A 22711-nucleotide genomic window follows, 5' to 3' on the forward strand; every position below is an offset into this window, starting at 1 on the left:
CTAAACAATGTTCTTAACATCTTCAATTCTCAATGTAACCAAGACAGTTTCAAATCGCTCACAGATGCCACCTATGCTTGAAATTAAACTTCAAACTATCTTCTTCTAGTTGCTTAGTTTCATTCGCAACAATGTTTGTAATCGAATACTTCGAATAGCATCAATTTTTAGTTAAGGAAGTGGAAAATCGAAGGATTTTGATATTGTTGATGAAATCCAAAACGCTTATCAATGGGTGTTCATCATGCATAAACGGGCAATACCAAGGTTGAAAACAATGAGAAGTGAGTGACTCCCCTAATAAAAGAGTAATATATAGATCACTATTGATGACCTAAGAGGGGAATTTGCAAGACTAACAACGACATTCATGAGACCGATAAATGAATGTTAATTGTTATTGATAAAACTTATAGTAGATAGAGTTGTAAATGAGTCAAGTTGTTTATGAGTTATTTATGATTGGGCTCACCTCATGTCAAGTCAGAGTCAATTTGGTGAGTTTACGAGCTTGTGATTTGACTTAAATATAATACTAATAAACTTTTAAATATCTAAATTATTGTATTTATACTTTTAAAATCTTATTTTATAATTTTGAATATGAGATGATTGACAAATATATAAATTAGAGATTTAATTAAATTTTTAAGTCGACCTCGAGTGCTCACTTTTGCTCTCAAGCATATGTCAAAAATGTTTAAACTCGAACCAAATAGTACACAATTCGATTCAATGCATTTGCATTATCCATAATTTTCATCTTTTTGTTGAAAATAACAAATACCTTGCACATTAAAGATAATAATTCATCATGATTGATATTCAAATAACATTATAAATGTTTGTGGTACAAGGTTACTTTTGGTATTTTGAATTACAAGGTTAATATTGTCTTATAAATGTTAACACGTTAAAGAGGGGTAAAATTGTCACGGGCTAACGGCACTATAAACAAATCACACTTCTTTTCAGTAGTGCTCTGCGAAACGACACCGTATCATGGTATATTTGGCGCCACAAAGTAGAGGCTTCGCACTACGCTATCTCCCTCTTCCTATATATGAACCATACCACTCTCCCCTTCCCTTTCAGTAGACACAATTTCATCACCGAAATGACAGACGGTCACCTCTTCAATAACATCTCTCTCGGCGGCCGAGGCGGCACTGTAAGTTCCACTCTCTCTCTGTGTCTGTTTTTTTCTTTTCTTGTGCGACGTCGTTTTTTCCTTCAAAACTTGAATTAATCCCTAATTTTGTGTTTTATATAGTTTTGAACGAACCCGTTGTCGTTGGCTGTGCTGTTTTGATTTATTTTTCTCCAAAACGAGAGTTTTTGAATTTATTTTATTTTAGCTTATCGACTCTGTTATTCGAAACCCTAATTTTGGGGTTTGTTCTGAGAAATTGAGAAGTTTCAGAACTTTAATTCTCATTTGAAATTTTAAATTTGAGGGATATTTGGGTTTCTTTGTGATCAAATTTCGTTGTTTAAGAAACCCTAAATTGATTTTCAAGCTGTGGACTTTTTACGGCAAAATTTATTTTTGGGATTAAGTTCGAAGGGATTTCAATCTTTAATAAAGAGATACTATTACATTAGTTTTTTTCCAGTGATCTTAATTGTTCTATATTTCGAAACTGCAGAATCCTGGCCAGCTTAAAGTTTATTCGGGGGGGTTAGCATGGAAGAAGCAGGGTGGTGGTAAAGCAGTGGAACTTGACAAAGCTGATATTTCTGGGGTTATATGGATGAAAGTGCCCCGGACGAATCAACTTGGTGTTAGAAGCAAAGATGGGCTGTATTATAAATTCACTGGATTCCGCGATCAGGTATAGTGAACTTTTCTCTCTTTTATTTGTTAATTAGTTTTTTTTTTTTAAATGGAAGTTGGAATTAGGCATGTTGAAAATCTTTCTTAGTGTTGGCATTACACTGTAAATTTTTGATGAATAATTGAAATGAATGTTATTAATTTGAATTTTCTTATGTGTTATGTAAAAGGCTTCTCTTGAACCATGACTTTTACTAGCATTTTAATGTAGATGCCTAAACCAAGTTTAGCATTAACAGTCACTTTTTTCTGGATACTCTATGAAAATATTTTGACAGATACTTCTACAAGTTCACAATAGTTTTGTTCCCATAACAGTCATTATGGAAACTAGTAGCTTCATTCTAAGTAACCCTAGGGAGAATTATCCAACTTGCTGATTGTTTTTGTTATTATCTTGTAGGATGTTGCTAGTTTGACCAATTTTTTCCAGAGCAATTGTGGTATAACACCAGAAGAGAAACAGCTTTCTGTCAGTGGCCGTAATTGGGGAGAAGTTGATTTAAATGGTCAGTGATCTTTGTTTATTCTTCAATTCAATGCTTTTAGTGAACAATTCTTTTATTTTATGCTTCCTGACATGTTTTTTTATCATATGATATTATAATCTATTAACCTCATGATATTGTCCTGACTTCTGATTTTTTACTAAGTACATCTTACATTTGTGTTAATAAGGTTAGTTGGCTTTCTTGGTTGTATGCTTAATTATCTACAGTGTGCTATCCTGCCTATCGGTCAGTTTTATGGTGTACCATTTTTTACTATCTGCAGGAAATATGCTGACATTCATGGTTGGTCAAAAGCAAGCTTTTGAGGCATCTCTAGCAGATGTATCACAAACACAACTTCAAGGAAAAAATGATGTTATCCTTGAATTCCATGTCGATGATACAACTGGTGCCAATGAGGTTTGTTTCAGGGGTTTAACTACCATTTTGATGCTCATAGTCCTGAAGCTACCAAGCATGAAAAAAATTCAGGCTTTATTACTATATACTTACTATCCATGGAAGCTGTTCATTTGATTAAGATAGCTTCTTCTGGAGAAATGCTACCATGTTTTTGAATGCGTTTTTGTTTATTATTGATGACAGAAAGATTCATTGATGGAGATAAGTTTTCACATCCCTAATTCCAACACCCAATTTGTTGGTGATGAGAATCATCCCCCAGCTCAAGTGAGTTTGTTTCTTGTTATTTATGGTCTCTGTCTCTTTTTTATTTTTGGTTAACATTTTTTGGATTTTAACTGATAAACGGTCAATAAACCATATGTTAGGTGTTTCGGGATAAAATTATGTCAATGGCTGATGTTGGGGCCAGAGGTGAAGAAGCTGTTGTTACGTTTGAGGGTATTGCAATCCTCACACCAAGGTAGATGTATATATAAAATTAAGATTGTGAAATGCAGTGTGTTGACATTAATTTTAAGCATCCTTTTGCAGTTATATTTATAGATTCATCTCATAAGCTGGATCTTTTCTAGTTGTTTTTCACTTCATTTTTCCCTGATGGTTATATGATTTTTTCAGGGGTCGGTATAGTGTTGAACTTCATCTTTCATTCTTGCGGCTCCAAGGACAGGCTAATGACTTTAAAATTCAGTACAGCAGTGTTGTTCGCCTCTTTTTACTTCCAAAGGTATTATTTATTCTATTCTTTTGATACTAATGTGTACAAAAGTACTGATGAAATTCATTTATTCTTATTTTTTTGATCCCACCACATATTGACAAATAATTGCTGTTAATAACCACTGTGGTTGTTCAATAATATATCCGCAGAAAACTTACGTGGGCTTATCTTGTGTTTAAACAGTCTAACCAGCCTCATACCTTTGTTATTGTTACTCTTGATCCACCAATTCGTAAAGGTCAAACGTTGTACCCGCATATTGTTTTGCAGGTATCATTGGGTTCATTTAGTTGATTTTTGCCAGTTCTTTTCTGGGTTTAGGTGTAATATTTATTTTTTTATTTCTGCAGTTTGAAACTGATTACGTGGTTGAAAGTGAGTTGACGTTGAGTGAAGATCTTTTGAACACAAAGTATAAGGACAAATTAGAGCCATCATATAAGGTAATTGCTCTTTTTCTAAACTGGACCTACTTTTTTGTACTGCTTTGCTGTGGCTTTGGGTCTATACAAATGCATTACGGAGACTGGAGCTTGCAACTTTGTGTGTGAAGTTTACTGTATACGATTAACATCTTTAAACAAACAGGGACTCATTCATGAGGTGTTCACTATGATATTGCGTGGTTTATCTGGAGCCAAAGTTACTAAACCGGGAAAATTCCGTAGTGCTCAAGATGGTTATGCGGTAAAGTCATCATTGAAAGCTGAAGATGGTGTGTTGTATCCCCTGGAGAAGAGCTTCTTTTTTCTACCCAAACCACCTACCCTTATCCTTCATGAGGAGGTACATCTCTTCATATAGATGACAATTGGTATGTCTTGCTATCAAATGAAGCATGACATTTTGTAACTACTTTTCTTGCCAGATTGACTACGTGGAGTTTGAGAGGCATACTGCTGGTGGCTCAAATATGCATTACTTTGATCTTCTTATCAGACTTAAAACTGAGCAAGAACATTTATTTCGCAACATTCAGAGAAATGAATATCATAATCTCTTTGATTTCATCAGGTTACCATGAGTTTCTGATCTTCTTACATGGATTATATCATTAACCTGTTTATGTTTTTGATGTTTTGTTTATTTTTATTGTATAACTTTTTAATGCAGTGGAAAGGGCTTGAAAATTATGAACCTTGGAGACATTAAGACTGCAGATGTTGTGCCTACTGTCCTTCCAGATGAGGATGACGACGACGCAGTTGATCCACATCTTCAGAGAATTAAGAATGAAGCTGGTGGTGATGAGAGTGATGATGAGGTAAATTGTTCAATTCATTACAACTGTGGTGATGAAGTTTTCTTACAGTTGTGGTTGGGTTCATAGTTTTTATCAATTGCTGTTTGGCTTGCATATTTGTCAACAAGTTCATAATTTTTCCCAACTGTAAAATTGCTTTGTATGTTCAGTTATCTTTCTATGGTAGTTGTATGGTTAGAATCCTGACTTTTTCCCCATTTCCTTCTTTTTAATTTTCTTCCTGGTTTTGTTGTTTGAATGAATATGTTTTGTTTTCACACATCCATAATGATGCTTATTCAGCTCCTGCCTGCAAATCCCATATGGTAATATGTATATTGATTAAGACATGCTGAAATCATGCAGGATGAAGACTTTGTTCTTGATAAAGATGATGAAGGCTCTCCAACTGATGATTCTGGGGAGGAGGAATCCGATGCCAGTGAAAGTGGAGGAGAGAAAGAGGCAAGCTTTTCTCTTTGGGCAAGCTTTTCTCTTTGTTGTCTTCACTGAATTTGTTATTATGTAAATTTTATTCTCTGTTTGACATCAACTGAATTATTTCTTCCAGAAGCCTGTCAAAAAGGAATTCAAGAAAGAGCCATCATCATTGAAGGCATCCACGTCAAAGAAAAAATCCAGAGATGGAGATGAAGACAGTTCAAAGAAGAAAAAGCAGAAAAAGAAGAAGGATCCAAATGCACCAAAGAGGGCAATGTCTGGTTTCATGTTCTTCTCACAAATGGAAAGGGAGGTGGGTTTGTGTTAATACCCTGTAACTCTGGTCTACAGTTTTACATTCAGGGTTGACTTAAACATGTCAAAACAATTTTTTATTTGTAGAAGTAATTATGTGAACCCAGCAGTTGGTCTATTTTCCCATTAAACTATTAAATCTGTAAATCTATTTTTGTTGTGTTTTTACAGAATATAAAGAAAAGTAATCCAGGAATTGCGTTCACTGATGTTGGAAGAGTTCTTGGAGATAAATGGAAGAAGATGACAGGTATTTAATAATTGATTTTGGTGTAACGTTTCCTGTGGTTCCTCTACACCTGTACATAGTTTCTAATTATCACAATTTGTTACATCTGTCTGCAATACTCATGATGCATTTTACCTGTCTGTAGCGGATGAGAAAGAACCCTATGAAGCAAAAGCTCGTGCTGATAAAAAACGTTACAAGGATGAAGTCAGTGGCTACAAGAACCCCAAACCAATGGATATCGACTCAGGTAAGGACTCCGACAGTGCATAAATATCAATCTGAAAGAAGCACAAAACCATTATCTCTGGACTCGGTGAGCAACTGGGATTCTGGTGTTATGTTATAACCATCTGGTAGCTAATTCTGTAACTCACCTAGACAAACGAGTCTTTTCATCTGCAAAGTTTCTTGATCGTTCAAGTTAATGTTGGTGATTCTAAGGAAAGATAGTCTAGCAGAACAAAAGTCTGTAGTTCCACTTTATTTTGTGTAGCTGCAAAATTGCCCATGAAGGCAAAAAACTCGTCCTTACGGTGTATTATGTTGCCAAATATAGTTTTGAGTATATATTGTCTAATTTGATTTAAATTTGCTTTCTTTTTCTACATTGTTTGATCATCTTCTTCACTTAATAAAATATGTTTTATAATTTTATGAGATGGCCTACGGTTAAGATGCCAAAGGGGTGCACCCCTTAAATTTGGCATGGCCTGTTGGGATACAATCCGTAAATTTATAGGTCTTGTCAAGCTTGTGAGTATTTTTAGCCGTGCTGGGGTCTTAAGGTTTGGCTCAGTACAACTAGCAAAAAAAATAAAAAAAAATAAAAATAAAAGGTATTTATATGCATGTGAAGGCAGGCGGGCTGGCCTGCAAAAAACAATGAACTGGTATGCACAGAACCTTGGAGGTATCAACGTGTAAGGCCCATCAATTGGTACATGATACAGTCTGTAGCTATGACAGGCTGTGTTAGACTCAATATGACATAACCTATTATTATGTCTCGGTTAAATCGTTAGTAATGCCTTATGTCGAGACATTTTGGTTGTCATAGGAGCCAATGTTTCAAAGTTTATAATTTTGACCAATCAAATTCATTTCGGACAATCTGGAACAAATCAATAAAATGCAAAATATTCAATGACTGACCATTTGATCATTAATTTTAAAAAATAATGATGATAAAACAAAAATAAACTCTCATTTCATTGATTGAAGCTTGAAACACTGCAAGAAGATATCCAAACGTGTTCCTGGTTGATTCAAATGAATAAAAGAATCGACCTTCAACAATGAAAACTAAACCACAAATTGAACTTCAAATCTATATCAATTTTAGCCCATATTAATTCATATTCTTAATTAATACATCTAACATTTCTGTCCAATCTTGCAATAAAGTGCCCCGGCATATCTAGTGAGCCTGCTGGCTCTTGTCCCTGGCTTGGGCTTGATCAGCTCTATTTTGGGAAAATTCAGTACGGCATTTGGGTCCCCAGATGTGTTGAAATATGCTCCATTCATGAACAAGTCATCCTCTGATTTCCATAGCCAGTTCTTCCATACACTTTCTGGTGCATAGTTCCTATTTGCCACCTGTACAGATATTGCAATAGAAAAAAAGAATGTGATGGTTCTGTTCCTTCAGGTGTTGTTATCCCGATAAATTTTACACAAGGGGATTTTATTTATATGCTTACTGATTTGGCATGGCCGTTGTTTGGGGCTATGAACCTATTTCCCTGGCTGATAATGGTGGGATTTTCGCTGCCACCAATTGCATACATTTGCCAATGGGTGTAGTCATTGTTAACCACATGGAAGAATCCCAATCTGCACCTTGGCATCCTCTGAATCAGTCCTTGTCCGAAATGGTTGAAGGCAATTGTCACTTGCATCATTTTATCAGGTAAGTAAGAATCACTTGCTCCCAACAATATCACCTGCAAATTATATTATGATCAAAGCTGTATCAGTATCTTTGAATGAATTGATGATTGTATTTCATGATTGAAAATGCAACATCCTTAAGCAAATCTCAGGTCAGGAAAGCACTGGAGAGATGTTCGAAAAGGGATATGATCATTACATCATTGTGCTTGGTGAAATGGCAATTAGAGATGGTGATAGCAGTGGACCCCATGATGGCATCAATGAGTCCATCTTGGCATTGAGACATGGAAAGATGATCCAGCCAGATATTAGAAGAACCAAAGATGGAAATCCCATCTCCATCACTTGCAGTTCTCAGACCAATATGATCCACAGAGTCTCTGACAAGGCCGCCGGTCCCTGGAACAATGTGATGAATGTGAAGTCCATGGATGATCACATTCTGAACATATTGTATGGTGATTCCAGCTCCATAAGCAATGTGCACATCAGCTCCTCTTGCATCAATGGTCTTGTTGCTTGTGATGATCAATTCCTGAGTCAACCTGATGTGCATATCATTGGCAAAGATGATCCACAAGGGCCCATTCTGAACCACAGCATGCCTCAAAGTCCCTGGTTTTGGATCCTTAATACTGTCATCCGAGCAATCAGTGACCACATAAATTGGCCCTCCTGCTCCTCCTGTTGTTTTGTAGCCAAAACCTTTCACACATTTGGCCAATTCTTGCCGATTTTCAGCCCAATCTTCTCTGCATCTCCAGCACCTGTCAATGGGGTTGGTCGCCTTGCAGGGACCGCCGGCTCTTCTATGCGACCTCCCTCGCACAGACAAACCTCGCCTTGAGCTAGGCTCTTCCTTTGAGTAACTATATAACATGACAATATGTGATTTAGTGATTTTGGAGCCAAAATAAAATCATAAGTTAGAATAATTTGTTTGCATAGTCAATATAATTACTTGTGAAAGAACCAGTTGAAGTCATTCATGACCGATAGAGGATTCGGATGGTAAGCTTGCCGGGTTACTTCCATGGCTTCCTCAGCACGGCGCCTCCACACCTCATCGAACTCGGCAATGTTGGCAAAAAGGCAGGGAGCCAGAGAGAAGAAAAACACCAGCTTCAACCAGGCCAATGCCATTGCAGCTCACAAATCCTGACAGGTCTAGGAAGGAACCTTTCTGCCTGGGATGGTTCAAACCCGCCTAGACCGTGATATGGATTTGAAGTTTTTTGTGATCCAAGAGATTGGCTTTACAGGAGTCAAGGCTGTCTTTTATACTGAATTTTCCCAACAATTGACTCCAAATTTCACTACGCAGAAGGTGGAGAGCCATAGGGTTGTAACTATTATTAGTTTAGAAATGGCTAGTAATATTATTCCCCTTTGGGGCATGTAGGATATAATTAAAAAAAAATCCCTAGAATTTGATAATATTAGAAATTTTATTGTGGTTGAGAGTTAAAAATAACTGCATTTGGATAAATTGGTAATTTCCATTGGCTTTTAACAACAGAAATTTTAAGGTTTACTTTAATACTTAAGGGATTAAATCACTTATATAATTGGTTGATCCAAGTCTTGTTTGGTTCTTCTTATTGGAGCTAACATTTATTATAATTTGGTTTAATGAAACCTATTAATTGAGTAATTTAATAATAATTTATAGATAAATTTAAATAATTAATAAAAATATATCTAATATATTTTATAAAAAATAATTTTGGTTTATCAGGCTTTTGATAAGTTTAATAACTTACTATATTAGATAAGTTTACTGTTAAAAAAATTAATAAAAAATTTTATCCATTGAAAATCGTCATTCAAAGAGATTTAAAAGGAGGAAGTCAAATCATTTTAACGTAGGTAATTTTAAAATTTTACGAATTTGAAAATATGACACTTCAAGTATTCATGTAACCCTAAACTAATTTAATTTTGTAGGTGTGCATTTTGGACAATTAAGGAACAAAATTATAAATGGGAGGTATTAAAGACAGTGCAAGCTTGAAGAGAATTCAATGAGAACAACATGCTTGGATTTAATTGATCGATGTTATTGTTAGAGATCGTTGATAGAATAAATAATATTAATGATGAGATAAATAATATTCTCGATGTGATAAATAATATTACAAAAGAGATTTAGGTTAAGCTCAAACTATTATAGAATTGAAACTTCAGCTCGAGTTCTGTTTGAATTAAGCTAAACCCTTGTTCAAATTATATTAGCTCATTTTAAATCTAACCCTACTAATAATCATCTAAGGTCAACATCTCTTGTAATGGTATAATATTCCATTTGCCATTTGTGAGACCTTTTTTTTTTTGGTCAAGCTTATTTCTTCTTACACGTATTATTATCAAAAGTATAACAACTCCTGAGAGTATTGAATTATAACCTTTTTTTTTAAATTAAAGAGATCAAAATTGGTTTTTTCTTTTTTTAAGAAGAGATTGAATTTTTAATTTTTTTCTCAAAATTTCGTATTTTTTTTATTGAATAGACTAAACTTTAAACTTTTAATATTTCCTATTGATGAGTAACTTCTCCATCCGTTGGTGATTCTTAAGTTTGATTTGCGAATGAACTGAATCTTTTGGCTATAACAGAGAACCCATAATAAGAATGTTGTATGTTATGTAGTGTAGGGTAAGGGTATTCAAAATTATCCGATAACCGAATCGAACCGCTTTTTAAACCGAAACCCTAACCGAAAAATAGGTTATTCAAAAAATCGGTTCGGATATCGGTTCAAAAATATATAAAAACCGAATTTTCGGTTTGGTTACCGGTTTACCAAATTTTCAAAACCGGTTAACCGAACCGAATCGGTTTTTAAAAAATCGAATAAAAATTTAATAAAATATTAATAGAATATTGAATAAATTTTCAAAAAATTTAAAAAAAATAATAAATTATAATATTTTTTAAAATTCGGTTCAAAAATTGGTTAACCGAAAATTCGGTTTGGTTAATTGATATTTTCGGTTCGGTTTAAAATCGGTTAATTTTTAAATCAGTTCGGTTTCGGTTCATGATTTTTTTCAAACCGAAAATTCGGTTCGGTTCAAAAAATAGGCAAAACGGTTCGGTTAACCGGTTTTGAACACCCCTAGTGTAGGGTAACATTATTTATACTAATAATAAGTACTAATTTATATACTAATGATATGATATTACCTTGTGATTTTATTTTACTTAACCTTTAATTCAAAATTACTTAATTATATAGAGATATGTCATTAGTAATATATAAATTAATTTTCATTGTTAATACACATAGTTTTATCACTGTCAAGATATTATATACTTTTGATACAAATTTAATTACGGTTTTGCTTTTGAGTTTTACAATCCAAAATACGTTTTAACAGTTTAGGAGCTCATATGTTATTAACTAATATTATCTAATTATCTTCAAACAATATGAGATATTTATACATACTTAACATCTCTTTTATGTTTTGATAATGTGAAATTTGTCTAAAGGTATTACACCAATGATCCCAAAGCAGTTGCTAAGCTTATAAACTTTGTTAAGAGAAACCAAATATCCAATGGGACACCTTGTTTGCATGCCATTGAATTACATGTTTTAATGAGACATACACATAGTTGTTGTGGGCATTTTGATTATGGTTATTAGGTTCATACGAAACAGTACGATACAGATTAAAAACGATACATATATTAAAATATATTGAAAATTGATATGATATAATATATATTATCAATACGCATTGATACTTTTTTTTTTTAAATGATTAAGTGACAAAAATATTTGAGCTATTTTCTAAGATTATGATATAACAATTAAAATTTTTTATTTTATTATTATCATTTAAAATAAAAAACTTACAATATGATTCAATATATAATATACAATACGAAAAATCAGATTTTCGATGTATAATATAATACATAACATGACTAATATAATTTTCATGCCGTTAGATTGAAAGTATTGGTAAGACAATTCTTTTCTTGAATCAACACAAGGATTGAGCTAATAACATAAGATAGTGAAGATGCTTTTGAATGGTGGCACGTTTATTCTTTGAATACTCTTATCTTCTATAAAAAGCAATTCAACAAAACCATATATTATAATTAAAAGAATACATTAATCAACATAACGCATCACATTGAGATCCAACCATATAATATATGCGTACTTGATAAAGTTGGCAAACTGACTTTTTGATTGATTGAAAAAATATTCTCACAATCTTTCATATGTGTACTTAGTTCAAACTAATGATTTAAAACTAGAATTGGGCTAATCGATCGAACCAGTTGAATCAAGTCAAACAAGAAAATTTTGTTTTAATTGAATTGGAGGATTGAATGATAGAAAGAAAATGTTCATGGGGGACTCGATTTTTTTTTTTTTTTGTATGGTCACAACACAAATTTGTCATCAAGCAAATTTATTTTTTGTTGGATTGATTCAATTTTATATATATAGAAAATTTTATTTATGTTGGATGGGTTAAAATCTAAATTAACCCCTTTGATTGGTCAGATTAGAAAATATTGTCATAGTTTATTATCTAACTAGGTCTTCATCCTAAACAAAAAAAAAGTTATATTGAAGACTGTAATGGTGGGATTAAGATTAGATCTGATATAAATTACTTGAGCTTGAGAATTAAAATTAAATGAATCAAGTTCGAATTGATATGAACATTCGAGTTTAAGTTAGTAGAATCGAATCCAAAGTTAATTTGTTTTCAAGTCAAGTTCAAACCTTAGCTTATCAATTTTGAATCAATCTTGAACATAGTTTTTTAAATTCAAGCTAATTAACTGAACTGTACTCAGACTCAACTGAGATCAAATCCAACTCTAGGTGGATTGTAACGTTGAACTATTCATTTATGTAGATGCACTATCTAGGATGGATGACTAATGTGCAACATCATTCCAAGTAGTTATGAGAATATTTGAGCTAGATTAAAGATTCCAACTGTCCAAAGATCCAAATCTATTGCAAATTTTCCTGAAAATGATTGACTAATATTGGTCATCCTTTAACTTATAGCAAAGCAAACCCTTGAAAGAATAGTAAATTTTAACAGGTACAAACAAATTAACATGTTATCATATGACTGAAAAATCTAATTACGCATTTTATCTTTAATTTAAAATTATTTAACCATATGATAATATATCCATTTGTTTATATTCGTAAATATCCACTATTTATACGTAAAATATTATTGTATATACATCTCCCTTGTGCCAACACATTGTGAGTACAAAAGATATATTCTAGTGGAGTTTGAACTAAAGCCCATTAAAATATGCTCTCCAAGTGTTTGATTGGTTTTCTGAATATATTCGCTATGATAGCAATTGGGCATTGAGAATACAAAAAAGTTAGAAACTTTACCAAAAAATTTTCACAACTTAACAGGACTTTGTTTCTGGTTTAGCCCTCAACTAGAATCAGTTGTACAATGACATGTTCTTGATTCATTCATGCCTTGTAGAGCAACACAAGGAAAACTAACTTGTGTTGTGTTCTATACATAGACAAAACTTTTTGTATTGGCTTGTGCTCTTCTGCCTAGAATCATCTCTTTTAGTTGGTGTCCTCTGATCCATTGATTTTTCTTTGATCTTATTTTCACTATTGTTCACGTTACGGTTTAATTTAATTCGAATTTCTTTAGACTAAAATTGAGCAAAAGATTTGGTTTGTTTTCATAAACAAACTAAATTTAAGTTACTTCGATTAAATTTAAAGTTAAATTATTTTTTAATTGAGTTTACCTTTTAGTTCATTGATGTAGAATTGATTTTGAGATGACTCTTTTAGATTGAACTGCTCTCACGCTAGGTATTCTTTAGGCTTAACCTATACCAAATCTAACCCCAATTCACATTATGCTTTTTAGATATTAAAGCACACGTATATTAATGAGAATGTGTTGTTGTGATTCTTTGAGATTTGTTAAATTTGGGAAATTATAATGAAACCACATGTATAAACTAATCTTACGAATTTATCTATGCTACATGACGTGATAATGAGAGATTAAATATTATAACTGTTTACCTTTTCTTTCACTTTAAAATTGCTGAATTACATATTGTCATATCAATTTATATAAATAAGTTGATAAGATTTGTTTTTATATGTAAATTAATGGAAGATTTGGAGGTTTTTGATGCAATCATCTGTGCAAATATAAGATTTAATTGATGAGTAAAAATATATGTATACAGTTTTGAGTATACAAATATGTCATCGTACGATTAGATAATTTTAAATTAAAAATAGAACAATACTTAATCATACGATATTACATCATTTATATATACAAAATTGTGTGCTCTTAATGGAAGGCCACAAGTGTAGGAGGAAGATTGGATTTTTGTTTGTAAGAAGAAAGAGGCAATTAAATTAGATTTTTTTTTTTTTGAAGCAAAATTTGCAGATTTTAAAAGTGAATTCCCCACAACACTTATTCTGACACTTTTGACCAAATTTAGAAACATTCTTCTCCACCACCACTGTCAAAAATTCAGTCCCTCTAACCCAATTACTTCCTCTGCAATTCACTTCTTTATTCCTCCTTCCAAAACCAAAAATTCTAAAAGCAAAATCTAATCTCATAAGCTACAAATACCAAGCTTCATACCACATACTTTCCCTATTTACCAACATGGGCTTTTTTGTAATTTCACTTTTTTTAACTATAAAAAACCTGCTAGATTATGTAGGCAAAATTAACACATTTTTTTGAAAGTAATAAAATCATTAAAAATGTGTTAAAACTGGTATTATATAACATTCTTCATATAATTATTACAAAAATGATTATTAATACGTTTTAAACGATGTAGGTCAAACTCAATCTGAAACTTCAACCCGATAATTTAATTGAGTTTGAGGTTTATTAATATTGTCATATCAAAATATTTTTCGTCAACAACTCTCATTTTTTTGTTGTTTGACGATTCTTATTTTAAAAAATGTGTTAAAAGTGTCATTACACTACAATTATAATGTTTTTTCTAACAAGAACGTATATTAATACATATTTAACATTGTAACTTTCAAATGTATTCTAAAAAAATTGAGATGCATACAATCAATAGTCACTGCAAAAAATACCAAAGAAAAAAAAAACATGAATGCGCAATCTCCTCTTGAGCTTTAAGATTGAGTTTGTGCAGAAGATTAAAGCCTACTGGCAAAGCATTTAGTGTCAGCCTATCTAGCCCACCTTTGCCTAAAGAACCCACTAGCTAGAAGAACACAACCACAAGGAAGCTAGATTTAGAATCTACTTTTGATTGACTTGACTAAATTACCCTTATCATTTCCCATTATTAACATCTCTATCCATCATGAATCACAAAATCTTAATCAGAACTTCTACCTAGAAGGGAATAGTTTGAGAGGGTAGGGGCATTATGGGGATTTAGAAAAAATTTTGATGAAGCTTCTATTTATAACAGGCTAATGCTATAACAACTCTTTAAAACTTTTCATAATCTGACAAAGCAATTGCAGGAGAGCATATAAGTTCTTTGTTTTCTGTTGCCAAAAAACAATACAGAAATACAAAAAGTGGCAACATTAATTTTCTACAACAAAAATTCTTCCTTGTTTAGCTTGTTGCCATGATTTCTCTGGCTGATGTTTACCATGTTTTGGCTGCAACTGTCCCATTATATGTTGCCATGATGCTGGCTTATGTCTCTGTGAAATGGTGGAAACTGTTTTCCCCAGATCAATGTGCAGGCATAAACAAGTTTGTTGCCAAATTTTCAATCCCTCTATTGTCATTCCAAGTGATTGCAAATAACAATCCTTATAAGATGAACCTCAAGCTCATATATGCTGACTTTCTGCAGAAACTATTGGCCTTTTTAGTGCTTGTAGCAGTCACAAAAATCAGTTCTAGAGGGGGTTTAAGGTGGATCATAACAGGCCTTTCTTTGTCGACACTGCCGAATACTTTAATCCTGGGAATTCCATTGTTGAGAGCTATGTATGGTGATGCAGCTGCTGATCTCCTTGCTCAAATAGTTGGCTTGCAGAGCTTGATTTGGTATAATATTTTGTTGTTTCTTTTTGAGCTTAATGTTGCGAAAACTGCTGCTGTTACTCCAAATCCTGAACCCACAGGTATTCTGATATGAAGTCTCAAACTTGAAATGCATAGTAATTCTGTTTTCAGTCTTGTTTGGTCAACAGTTGAACTACAAAAAAAAAAAAAAAGAACAACAAAAACACAATTGCAACATTGTGTAAATGTATGAATACTTTCATGTTGATTAATGATTAGGTCGTGTTTTTTCTGCTAGAAGAGGAACCAGAGGCAGCACATGAATCGCAATCAAAAGAGGGGGAATCAGAGGAAGCTCAGAACAGAACAGCTAGGAGGAAATTTGGAACCATGCACATTCTCTTGACAGTAGGAAGAAAGCTCATAGCCAACCCCAATACACATGGAACTATACTAGGTCTCATTTGGGCTAGTATTCAGTTCAGGCAAGTCTATAACAAACACTCGATTTACTCTTTACTTCAAAATGAGATTCTTCTTATAGAGATTGTGAATTTATTGCAGGTGGGGAGTGAGATTGCCAGCAATTATAGATAAATCAATACAGATATTGTCTAGTGGAGGACTAGGAATGGCAATGTTCAGTTTAGGTATGGTTATGCATCACCATCAACATTCATTAACTTCATTAAATTCCCACACTGGAATAAAATTCATCTCCTTAACAGGACTTTTCATGGCAACAAGGCCAAGCATAATAGCCTGTGGGACGCGATTGGCAGCAGTGGCTATGGCACTGAAGTTCCTTCTAGGACCTGCTGTAATGGGAGCAGCCTCTCTTGCTTGTGGACTGAGGGGCAAACTGTTTAAAGTGGCATTTGTCCAGGTGCCTGGAAACTTTATGAATTCTGTCAACCAACAAATACAATAATACAATGGCTAAAGTACAATCTGTGTGTTTAATTGCAGGCTGCTCTTCCTCAAGGAATTGTCCCCTTCGTTTTCGCTAAAGAGTACAATGTTCATCCAGATGTATTAAGCACAGGGTACTTCATTCTTCAGTCATCTCTCTGCATTTAATCTCTGCACATAACATGACACTATTTTTTGAGGCCTATTTGTTTTGGTTTCAGGGTTCTTTTTGGCTTGGTCATAGCCTTGCCGATAGCATTGGCATACTATTTCCTGTTAGCATTGTAAAATGCTAAAGAAATTAGCAACACAACATTAAAAGAAGATCATTTGCTGCAGTTTCATGCTGAAGTATTAAAAGAAGAACATTAGTTGTAGAAGTGAAGTCTTATTCAGTTTATTCAAATTTCTTTGTTCCACACGTAAACGTGAATGCAAGACATTTTCATTTCTTTTTTCCTTTTTTTACCCTTCCCCCCCTGCCAATAGGACATGTACAATAATCATACAGTGAAAGTATAAAAGCTTATGAAATGATGAACAAAACAAGTTATGAATAAACCTTCAGTCTTCATTTGAAAATACCAGAAAGAATGCAAGTGTTGGCAATACAAGGAATGACACAGATTGATTCTTATCCTTGTTCTAAAATTTGCAGGGCCTGCCTGCCAGCTTCTATCTTAAAATAATTGATAATTTCAATCTTTTGTTCTAGTGCTTCTAAATTCATGAGGTAACTTTCATAAAATTTTGTGCTTCTGAACAAGTTTATACCTTTATCACCAACTTTGACATTTCTTTTCTCGGCAGAACCGCCTTAAATCGCAAATCATAATTTCATTTATGCATAAATTTCTAAAACAAGAATAGGTTGTTACACAATATAGAGTGGATTTAAGTTGAATTAAATCTGAATAAGGGTTAGTGTGAATTTGATTCAAATCTAAAACAATTAATTTAAAATCGAATTTGACTCATTTGATTGATAATGAGTTCATGGAAAAAACTACTTAAAAAGAATAAGGATTGTAAAAGATGAAGACAATTGTCAAATGATATCGGAGAAAAAAAAATTCACCAAAAAAAATAAATATGCTCTAGAGTTTTTCATAAATTGATTGAGTTGAATTAACTAGACTTGATCTCAAAATGAGGTTATCTCTACTCAAACTTCACTCCTAGTCTAAGATTAATTTTAACTCAAACAGTCCGATTGAATTTACTCCTATGTAAGATTATAATTTCACCATGACACCTGGTACGTGTGAAAAGTAATAATAAATAATAAAGGAAATGCGGGCCAAAAAATTGATTACCACAAAAAAAAAGCAAGTTTATCAATAAAAGTGGTGGTGGGTTTTGAGGTTGTGAAGCCCAACTAACACCAGTAGAACCCTACCCATCAAACGGTAAAACCCCAACCACATCAACGGGACACCAACTGGGCTGTTAACGATCCAGGATTTGGGGAACAAGACAACAAAATCCCAGAAAAACAGAGGTGAAATTAGGGTTTTCCATTTTTTGTTTGTGGCCTATATATTAAATCTACATCGAACCCATTTTTCTTTATATCTTTTATCTTCTGGGTTTTTCTGGGTCCCCCTTAATTTATCAAAAACAAGAAAAAAAATTCAATCATGGGCAAGGGACCTGGTCTCTACTCTGATATTGGCAAAAAAGCCAGAGGTATTTATGTCTTTAAATTTTGCATTGAATTTTTGTGGGTAATTTTATATTCATGATATTTATTGGGGTTTGTGATTGCATGAAGCATAGATCTTCTTTACAAGGATTATCAGAGTGACCAAAAGTTCACTGTCACTACCTACTCTCCAACTGGAGTTGTAAGTTTGTTCTTTTTTGGGGTTTTACAGTTTTTTTTTTTTTCCTTTTGGCTTAGATTCATTTATGTTTCTTCATTTTTTGTTACTATGTTTATGTAGTGACTTGTAAATTTGTTGTAATTTTTTGGTATTTTTGTTTAAAAATATTAACTTTTTATGTAGTCAGTTTAAGATGCTAGATTTGGTTGATTAAGCTGCTTTTATTTCAGTAAAAGGTTTTGGTGTTTCGTATAACTTATTATCTCAATGAAGTTTAAATCCTTCAAAGCTATATAAATTATTTTTAATATTTTCTAATAAATGATTGTTCAGCATATTCTAATTTTCTAGGTTGTATTTGGTAGTTTGTGATGGTTAAAGTTATTAACAAATTTCAGAGGACTTTGTTTCTCTTTTTTCAATGTGTTGGATTTTGAGCTTCTCTGTTCCTCATTGGATGTCCATAAAATGTTTGTAATTTTGTTTTCTGTATGTTTCCTACTTACTCATTTGATTGAATTGTAGTTGGAAACGTCAACTGTACTGGCTTTACTGATGTTTGGGGTTTGTTATTCAGATAACTCACAAATTTTAGTCTGTTCCCTGTTCTAATCATCACCACTATGCAGGCTATTACTTCTTCAGGAACGAAGAAAGGAGAACTATTTCTGGCGGATGTTAATACTCAGCTGAAGAACAAGAATATAACCACTGATATCAAAGTCGATACAAGCTCGAATGTAAGCCTTTAATGTAATTTTTGTTGGCTTCCTTCTCTACATTTTTTTACATCTTCTCTTTCAAGAACTTATGTATTGCAATCTTTGTAACAATCAGCTTTCTGCAACTATCACGGTTGATGAAGCTGCTCCGGGGCTGAAAACTATATTGAGCTTCAAAGTTCCTGATCAAAGGTCGGGCAAGGTAAGCAATTTTATATCCTGTACGTCAGTCTATATTGAAATTTTCATCTTATTGTAACATAACTTTCTGTGAGTTGAGAACTTGTAAGAGCTAATTTACTTTGTATGTGGTTCAACCATGCATTGAACATTTCACTTACAGTTCATAGTATGATTAGTGATCTTATTGTATCATAATTATGTCACAGATTGAACTCCAGTATTTGCATGATTATGCGGGGATTAATACAAGCATTGGGTTGACAGCAAACCCCATTGTTAACTTCTCAGGTGTGATTGGATCTAATGTTCTCTCACTTGGAACTGATTTGTCATTTGACTCCAAATCTGGAGACTTCACAAAATGCAATGCTGGATTGAGCTTCTGCAATGAAGACTTGATTGCTGCGTTGACTTTGTAAGTACTGTCTTGCATTCATTTGTGTGCCCATTTTGTTTGTGTGGAACTTATTAAAGGATTGTTGCTTTTTTTTTTAATTCCACTAAGCATCTTGCATGTTGTGATTCTCAGATTGAATTTCCATTACTGATACCAGACATTTATATCTTAGTTAATTGAGTTAATTTTTCTACATGGAGAACTTTGTAATTTACTGTTCAACACACTTCATATATGCAATAATTGTAGAGTTTGTTTTAGCTTAAATAAAAAGAATCTTTCTTGTTTTTGGATAGCTTTAGTTGGTCAGTTTGAGAGTGACGTAATGAGGGCAACACTTGATTTTTTTTTTTTTTGGGGGGCTTCTGCTATTTAGTTAACTGAGTACGAAAACAACATTACTGTTGAAGCATGATGTTTGCCAAGTTGAAATGCTTCTTGATTAGTAAGTAACTTGATGCTTTGAGACTAACATTCATATCTGTGTGGTACAGGAACAACAAGGGTGACTCCCTGAGTGCGTCCTACTACCACATTGTCAACCCCTTAACAAGCACAGCTGTTGGTGCAGAAGTAACCCATAGCTTCTCAACCAATGAAAATACTATCACTGTTGGAACCCAGCATGCATTGGATCCATTGACCACGGTGAAGGCACGAGTGAACAATGCTGGCAAGGCTAGTGCTCTCATCCAGCATGAGTGGCGTCCGAAGTCGCTATTCTCCATTTCTGGTGAGGTAGACACCAAGGCCATTGAGAAGAGCGCCAAGGTTGGACTTGCGTTGGCTCTTAAACTCTGAGGGAGATCCATTCAGTGGGCATTTGGAGAACAGGGTAATTGTTTGTTGAGACTGGTGTCTTAATGTCAGTTCCTTCTTTCTCATCGGTTTTGGATTTGTAAAAATAAAAATTAGAATGGTCATGAACTTGTGATGACTTTTTTCAGAGTTCTTAACAATTGTCAATCATCTTCTGTTAATCTGATGTTGAATCTTGTTATTCAGAGAGCCTTTTTTTCCTTTTTTGGGTCTATTTCTTTGATGGCTATTTGAGGCTATTTATTGCTCGATGTGTCAATACTCCACTATCATGATGCTTCTCAGTTTGCTCTCAAGTTTTACATTAAAGTTTATAGCAAGCTTATGTATTACTTGTGGAACTCAATTTTTTAAAACATTCCAGAGACCAGAGAAATCCTGGAGAAGGAGCAAAAGGTCTTTTTCACTCTCTAACCTGGTGCAAGACTTACAAAAGATTTAGAGAGTTCTAGAGGGAAGATGACTGAAGCAACCCATCTCGAATCTGTGCGGCAACATCATGAACGGCTCCAGGTCCATGAGGAATGAATACAGATGAAGATTTAGAAGAAGCTCCAATTTCCTTCATGGTGTCAAAGTACTGGGTGATGAGGACTATGTCAAGAACATCCTTAGCAGTGGTTCCAGGCACATTTTCTGAGAATCCTAGCACACTATCTCTTAAACCATCGACAATTGCTTGGCGCTGCCTGGCAATACCTACTCCTGAGAGATACTTGGACTCAGCCTCACCTTCTGCTCTCTTTATCTGTATAATTTTCTCTGCTTCCGCTTTCTCGTTTGCTGCTACTCTCAGCCTTGCAGCTGCCAGAATTAAACTTGTTCAGAACGAGCAACTTTTAGCCAAGGCTTGCTTGGTAGAGATGGATAGCTCACCAGCATTAATTTCATTCATTGCACGTTTGACATGGTCGTCTGGTTCTATATCGACAATGAGTGTCTGAACAATTTCATACCCATACGCGGACATGGCCTGTAAATCAAAACAACCAAGAAGTCAAAGCTTACTCTTGAGACATGGATCTAAGAACTGATTACTTGCCTTTTCAAGTTCATCTTCAACAGCTTTTGCAATTTCCTTCTTTTGCTCGAAAACATCATCCAAGTCCAGCTTGGGAACACTTGCTCTGATCACTGAACAATCAAACACGCATCTTAAAACCGAAACATACCAGGGTATGGAAATTGATTGAGTTTTCCTTTTTAACATACCATCAAAAACATAAGCCTGAATCTGGGCTCTTGGGTTGCTAAGTTTGTAGAAAGCATCACTGGCCTTATCAGCCAGGGCCTGGTATTGAACAGATGCCTCAACATTGACAAACACATTGTCCTGCAAATACAATCATCATATCCAACTTCTTCACTTCCAAGATTAAAGATTTTATAATCTTCCTTGTGAGAAAGCTTGGTAAAAAAGTGTCATTGCAGTACCTTTGTCTTGGTTTCACAACGCACGTCCAATTGCTGCAACCTGAGTGAGAGATGGCCAGCCAGCTGACTTCCTAGGCACCAAGGCAGACAGTGGCATCCTGGTTCAAGTACTTCATCAAACCTGCCAAATCTCTCTTTGATGGCAACTGTGGATTGGTTAACTTGTACACAACATAATAGATTTCCCATTTGAATCCAACCTTTTCTAACCTGAAAAAAAAAAATAGAAAAAGAAAAAGAAAAACAGATTTTGCAATCAAACACCAAACAATCTTCCCTCTTGCTCAGCCTCTCTTTCTGGTATTTAGTTCCTCTATCTTTCCCTTTTATCACACATCCTTTGTGTTTGTGTTCATATAATTCCCTGTTGCCAAAATTCATAACAAAGAGAGGAAACTTGCTTACCTGCAGCTAACAAAAGGGAGGTAGTAACAGAGAAGGGAAGAAGAACAAGCAAGAGAAGGAAAATAAATATGTCAATGCAAGAAGATTAGAACAAGATAAAACATTTTGAAACTCCGCACAAGAAAGAAAATAGAATTATATTAACATCATTAATTTAAAATATGTAGTTGTCAATGGAAAATGAAGTTGCTTTATTTTACAAAATATCTTGCTTGTCATTATTATCCTGTACAATTTGATGAGCAAGTGATTTGTTATTAAATGGGCTCATGAGATACTCTCTTCTCTCTCCGCTGAAACTTCCTAGCGGTTATGATTTAATCATGTCAAATTTCCCTAAGGGGTCAATTATGTATAGCTAAGCTTGGAATTTAGAT

The 22711-nt window shown here is 33.8% G+C and overlaps 5 protein-coding genes across 7 annotated transcripts; 3 read left to right on the forward strand and 2 right to left on the reverse strand.

The window, feature by feature from the left end:
- Positions 1 to 1013: 1013 nt before the first annotated feature.
- On the forward strand, positions 1014 to 6294 carry LOC123198263 (FACT complex subunit SSRP1-like). Its single transcript, XM_044612940.1, has 16 exons — positions 1014 to 1171; positions 1650 to 1835; positions 2241 to 2346; positions 2612 to 2748; positions 2935 to 3018; positions 3120 to 3214; positions 3373 to 3481; positions 3659 to 3745; positions 3826 to 3918; positions 4064 to 4261; positions 4344 to 4489; positions 4589 to 4739; positions 5085 to 5183; positions 5290 to 5472; positions 5646 to 5724; positions 5849 to 6294. Exons 1-16 carry the CDS (start codon positions 1064 to 1066, stop codon positions 5974 to 5976), a joined length of 1989 nt encoding a protein of 662 aa, XP_044468875.1. The 5' UTR covers positions 1014 to 1063; the 3' UTR covers positions 5977 to 6294.
- A 597-nt stretch (positions 6295 to 6891) lies between these two features.
- On the reverse strand, positions 6892 to 8848 carry LOC123197666 (pectate lyase-like). The gene is made up of 4 exons (XM_044612010.1): positions 8564 to 8848; positions 7799 to 8471; positions 7410 to 7652; positions 6892 to 7305 (listed from the first exon to the last, which is right to left on the reverse strand). Exons 1-4 carry the CDS (start codon positions 8743 to 8745, stop codon positions 7081 to 7083), a joined length of 1323 nt encoding a protein of 440 aa, XP_044467945.1. The 5' UTR covers positions 8746 to 8848; the 3' UTR covers positions 6892 to 7080.
- A 6278-nt stretch (positions 8849 to 15126) lies between these two features.
- LOC123197654 (auxin efflux carrier component 8) lies at positions 15127 to 17132 on the forward strand. 2 transcript variants are annotated; one of them, XM_044611994.1, is made up of 6 exons: positions 15127 to 15755; positions 15935 to 16121; positions 16201 to 16286; positions 16365 to 16522; positions 16606 to 16682; positions 16770 to 17132. In XM_044611994.1, exons 1-6 carry the CDS (start codon positions 15248 to 15250, stop codon positions 16834 to 16836), a joined length of 1083 nt encoding a protein of 360 aa, XP_044467929.1. In that variant the 5' UTR covers positions 15127 to 15247; the 3' UTR covers positions 16837 to 17132. The 2 variants fall into 2 exon arrangements, with proteins under 2 accessions (XP_044467929.1, XP_044467930.1); XM_044611995.1 differs by having other exon boundaries at positions 15938 to 16121.
- An 876-nt stretch (positions 17133 to 18008) lies between these two features.
- On the forward strand, positions 18009 to 20680 carry LOC123198339 (mitochondrial outer membrane protein porin of 34 kDa). The gene is made up of 6 exons (XM_044613030.1): positions 18009 to 18237; positions 18328 to 18395; positions 19004 to 19114; positions 19212 to 19298; positions 19486 to 19694; positions 20171 to 20680. The coding sequence occupies exons 1-6, from the start codon at positions 18189 to 18191 to the stop codon at positions 20475 to 20477; spliced, it is 831 nt and encodes a 276-aa protein (XP_044468965.1). The 5' UTR covers positions 18009 to 18188; the 3' UTR covers positions 20478 to 20680.
- A 112-nt stretch (positions 20681 to 20792) lies between these two features.
- On the reverse strand, positions 20793 to 22515 carry LOC123198338 (hypersensitive-induced response protein 1-like). 2 transcript variants are annotated; one of them, XM_044613029.1, is made up of 6 exons: positions 22335 to 22513; positions 21930 to 22139; positions 21708 to 21828; positions 21538 to 21629; positions 21372 to 21468; positions 20793 to 21299 (listed from the first exon to the last, which is right to left on the reverse strand). In XM_044613029.1, the coding sequence occupies exons 2-6, from the start codon at positions 22116 to 22118 to the stop codon at positions 20944 to 20946; spliced, it is 855 nt and encodes a 284-aa protein (XP_044468964.1). In that variant the 5' UTR covers positions 22119 to 22139; positions 22335 to 22513; the 3' UTR covers positions 20793 to 20943. The 2 variants fall into 2 exon arrangements, with proteins under 2 accessions (XP_044468964.1, XP_044468963.1); XM_044613028.1 differs by having other exon boundaries at positions 21930 to 22515.
- Between the last annotated feature and the right edge of the window lie 196 nt (positions 22516 to 22711).

This window comes from Mangifera indica, chromosome 15 (genome assembly GCF_011075055.1).
Source record: "Mangifera indica cultivar Alphonso chromosome 15, CATAS_Mindica_2.1, whole genome shotgun sequence".
In the NCBI taxonomy this organism is placed as follows: domain Eukaryota; kingdom Viridiplantae; phylum Streptophyta; class Magnoliopsida; order Sapindales; family Anacardiaceae; genus Mangifera; species Mangifera indica.

Excerpts from the sequence above, each read along its gene's own strand:
- LOC123198263 (XM_044612940.1), top strand. The coding sequence starts at position 1,064 with ATGAACCATACCACTCTCCCCTTCCCTTTCAGTAGACACAATTTCATC. Across the intron at positions 1,172-1,649 it reads TCGGCGGCCGAGGCGGCACT|AATCCTGGCCAGCTTAAAGT; the intron begins GTAAGTTCCACT and ends TCGAAACTGCAG. Across the intron at positions 2,347-2,611 it reads GGGAGAAGTTGATTTAAATG|GAAATATGCTGACATTCATG; the intron begins GTCAGTGATCTT and ends TACTATCTGCAG.
- LOC123197666 (XM_044612010.1), bottom strand. The coding sequence starts at position 8,745 with ATGGCATTGGCCTGGTTGAAGCTGGTGTTTTTCTTCTCTCTGGCTCCC. Across the intron at positions 8,472-8,563 it reads TTCAACTGGTTCTTTCACAA|TTACTCAAAGGAAGAGCCTA; the intron begins GTAATTATATTG and ends CATGTTATATAG. Across the intron at positions 7,653-7,798 it reads ATTTCACCAAGCACAATGAT|GTGATATTGTTGGGAGCAAG; the intron begins GTAATGATCATA and ends TATAATTTGCAG.
- LOC123197654 (XM_044611994.1), top strand. The coding sequence starts at position 15,248 with ATGATTTCTCTGGCTGATGTTTACCATGTTTTGGCTGCAACTGTCCCA. Across the intron at positions 16,122-16,200 it reads TGGGCTAGTATTCAGTTCAG|GTGGGGAGTGAGATTGCCAG; the intron begins GCAAGTCTATAA and ends AATTTATTGCAG. Across the intron at positions 16,523-16,605 it reads TTAAAGTGGCATTTGTCCAG|GCTGCTCTTCCTCAAGGAAT; the intron begins GTGCCTGGAAAC and ends GTTTAATTGCAG.
- LOC123198339 (XM_044613030.1), top strand. The coding sequence starts at position 18,189 with ATGGGCAAGGGACCTGGTCTCTACTCTGATATTGGCAAAAAAGCCAGA. Across the intron at positions 19,299-19,485 it reads CTGATCAAAGGTCGGGCAAG|ATTGAACTCCAGTATTTGCA; the intron begins GTAAGCAATTTT and ends ATTATGTCACAG. Across the intron at positions 19,695-20,170 it reads TTGATTGCTGCGTTGACTTT|GAACAACAAGGGTGACTCCC; the intron begins GTAAGTACTGTC and ends TGTGTGGTACAG.
- LOC123198338 (XM_044613028.1), bottom strand. The coding sequence starts at position 22,310 with ATGAATTTTGGCAACAGGGAATTATATGAACACAAACACAAAGGATGT. Across the intron at positions 21,829-21,929 it reads GTTGTGAAACCAAGACAAAG|GACAATGTGTTTGTCAATGT; the intron begins GTACTGCAATGA and ends TTGTATTTGCAG. Across the intron at positions 21,630-21,707 it reads TCAGGCTTATGTTTTTGATG|TGATCAGAGCAAGTGTTCCC; the intron begins GTATGTTAAAAA and ends TTGATTGTTCAG.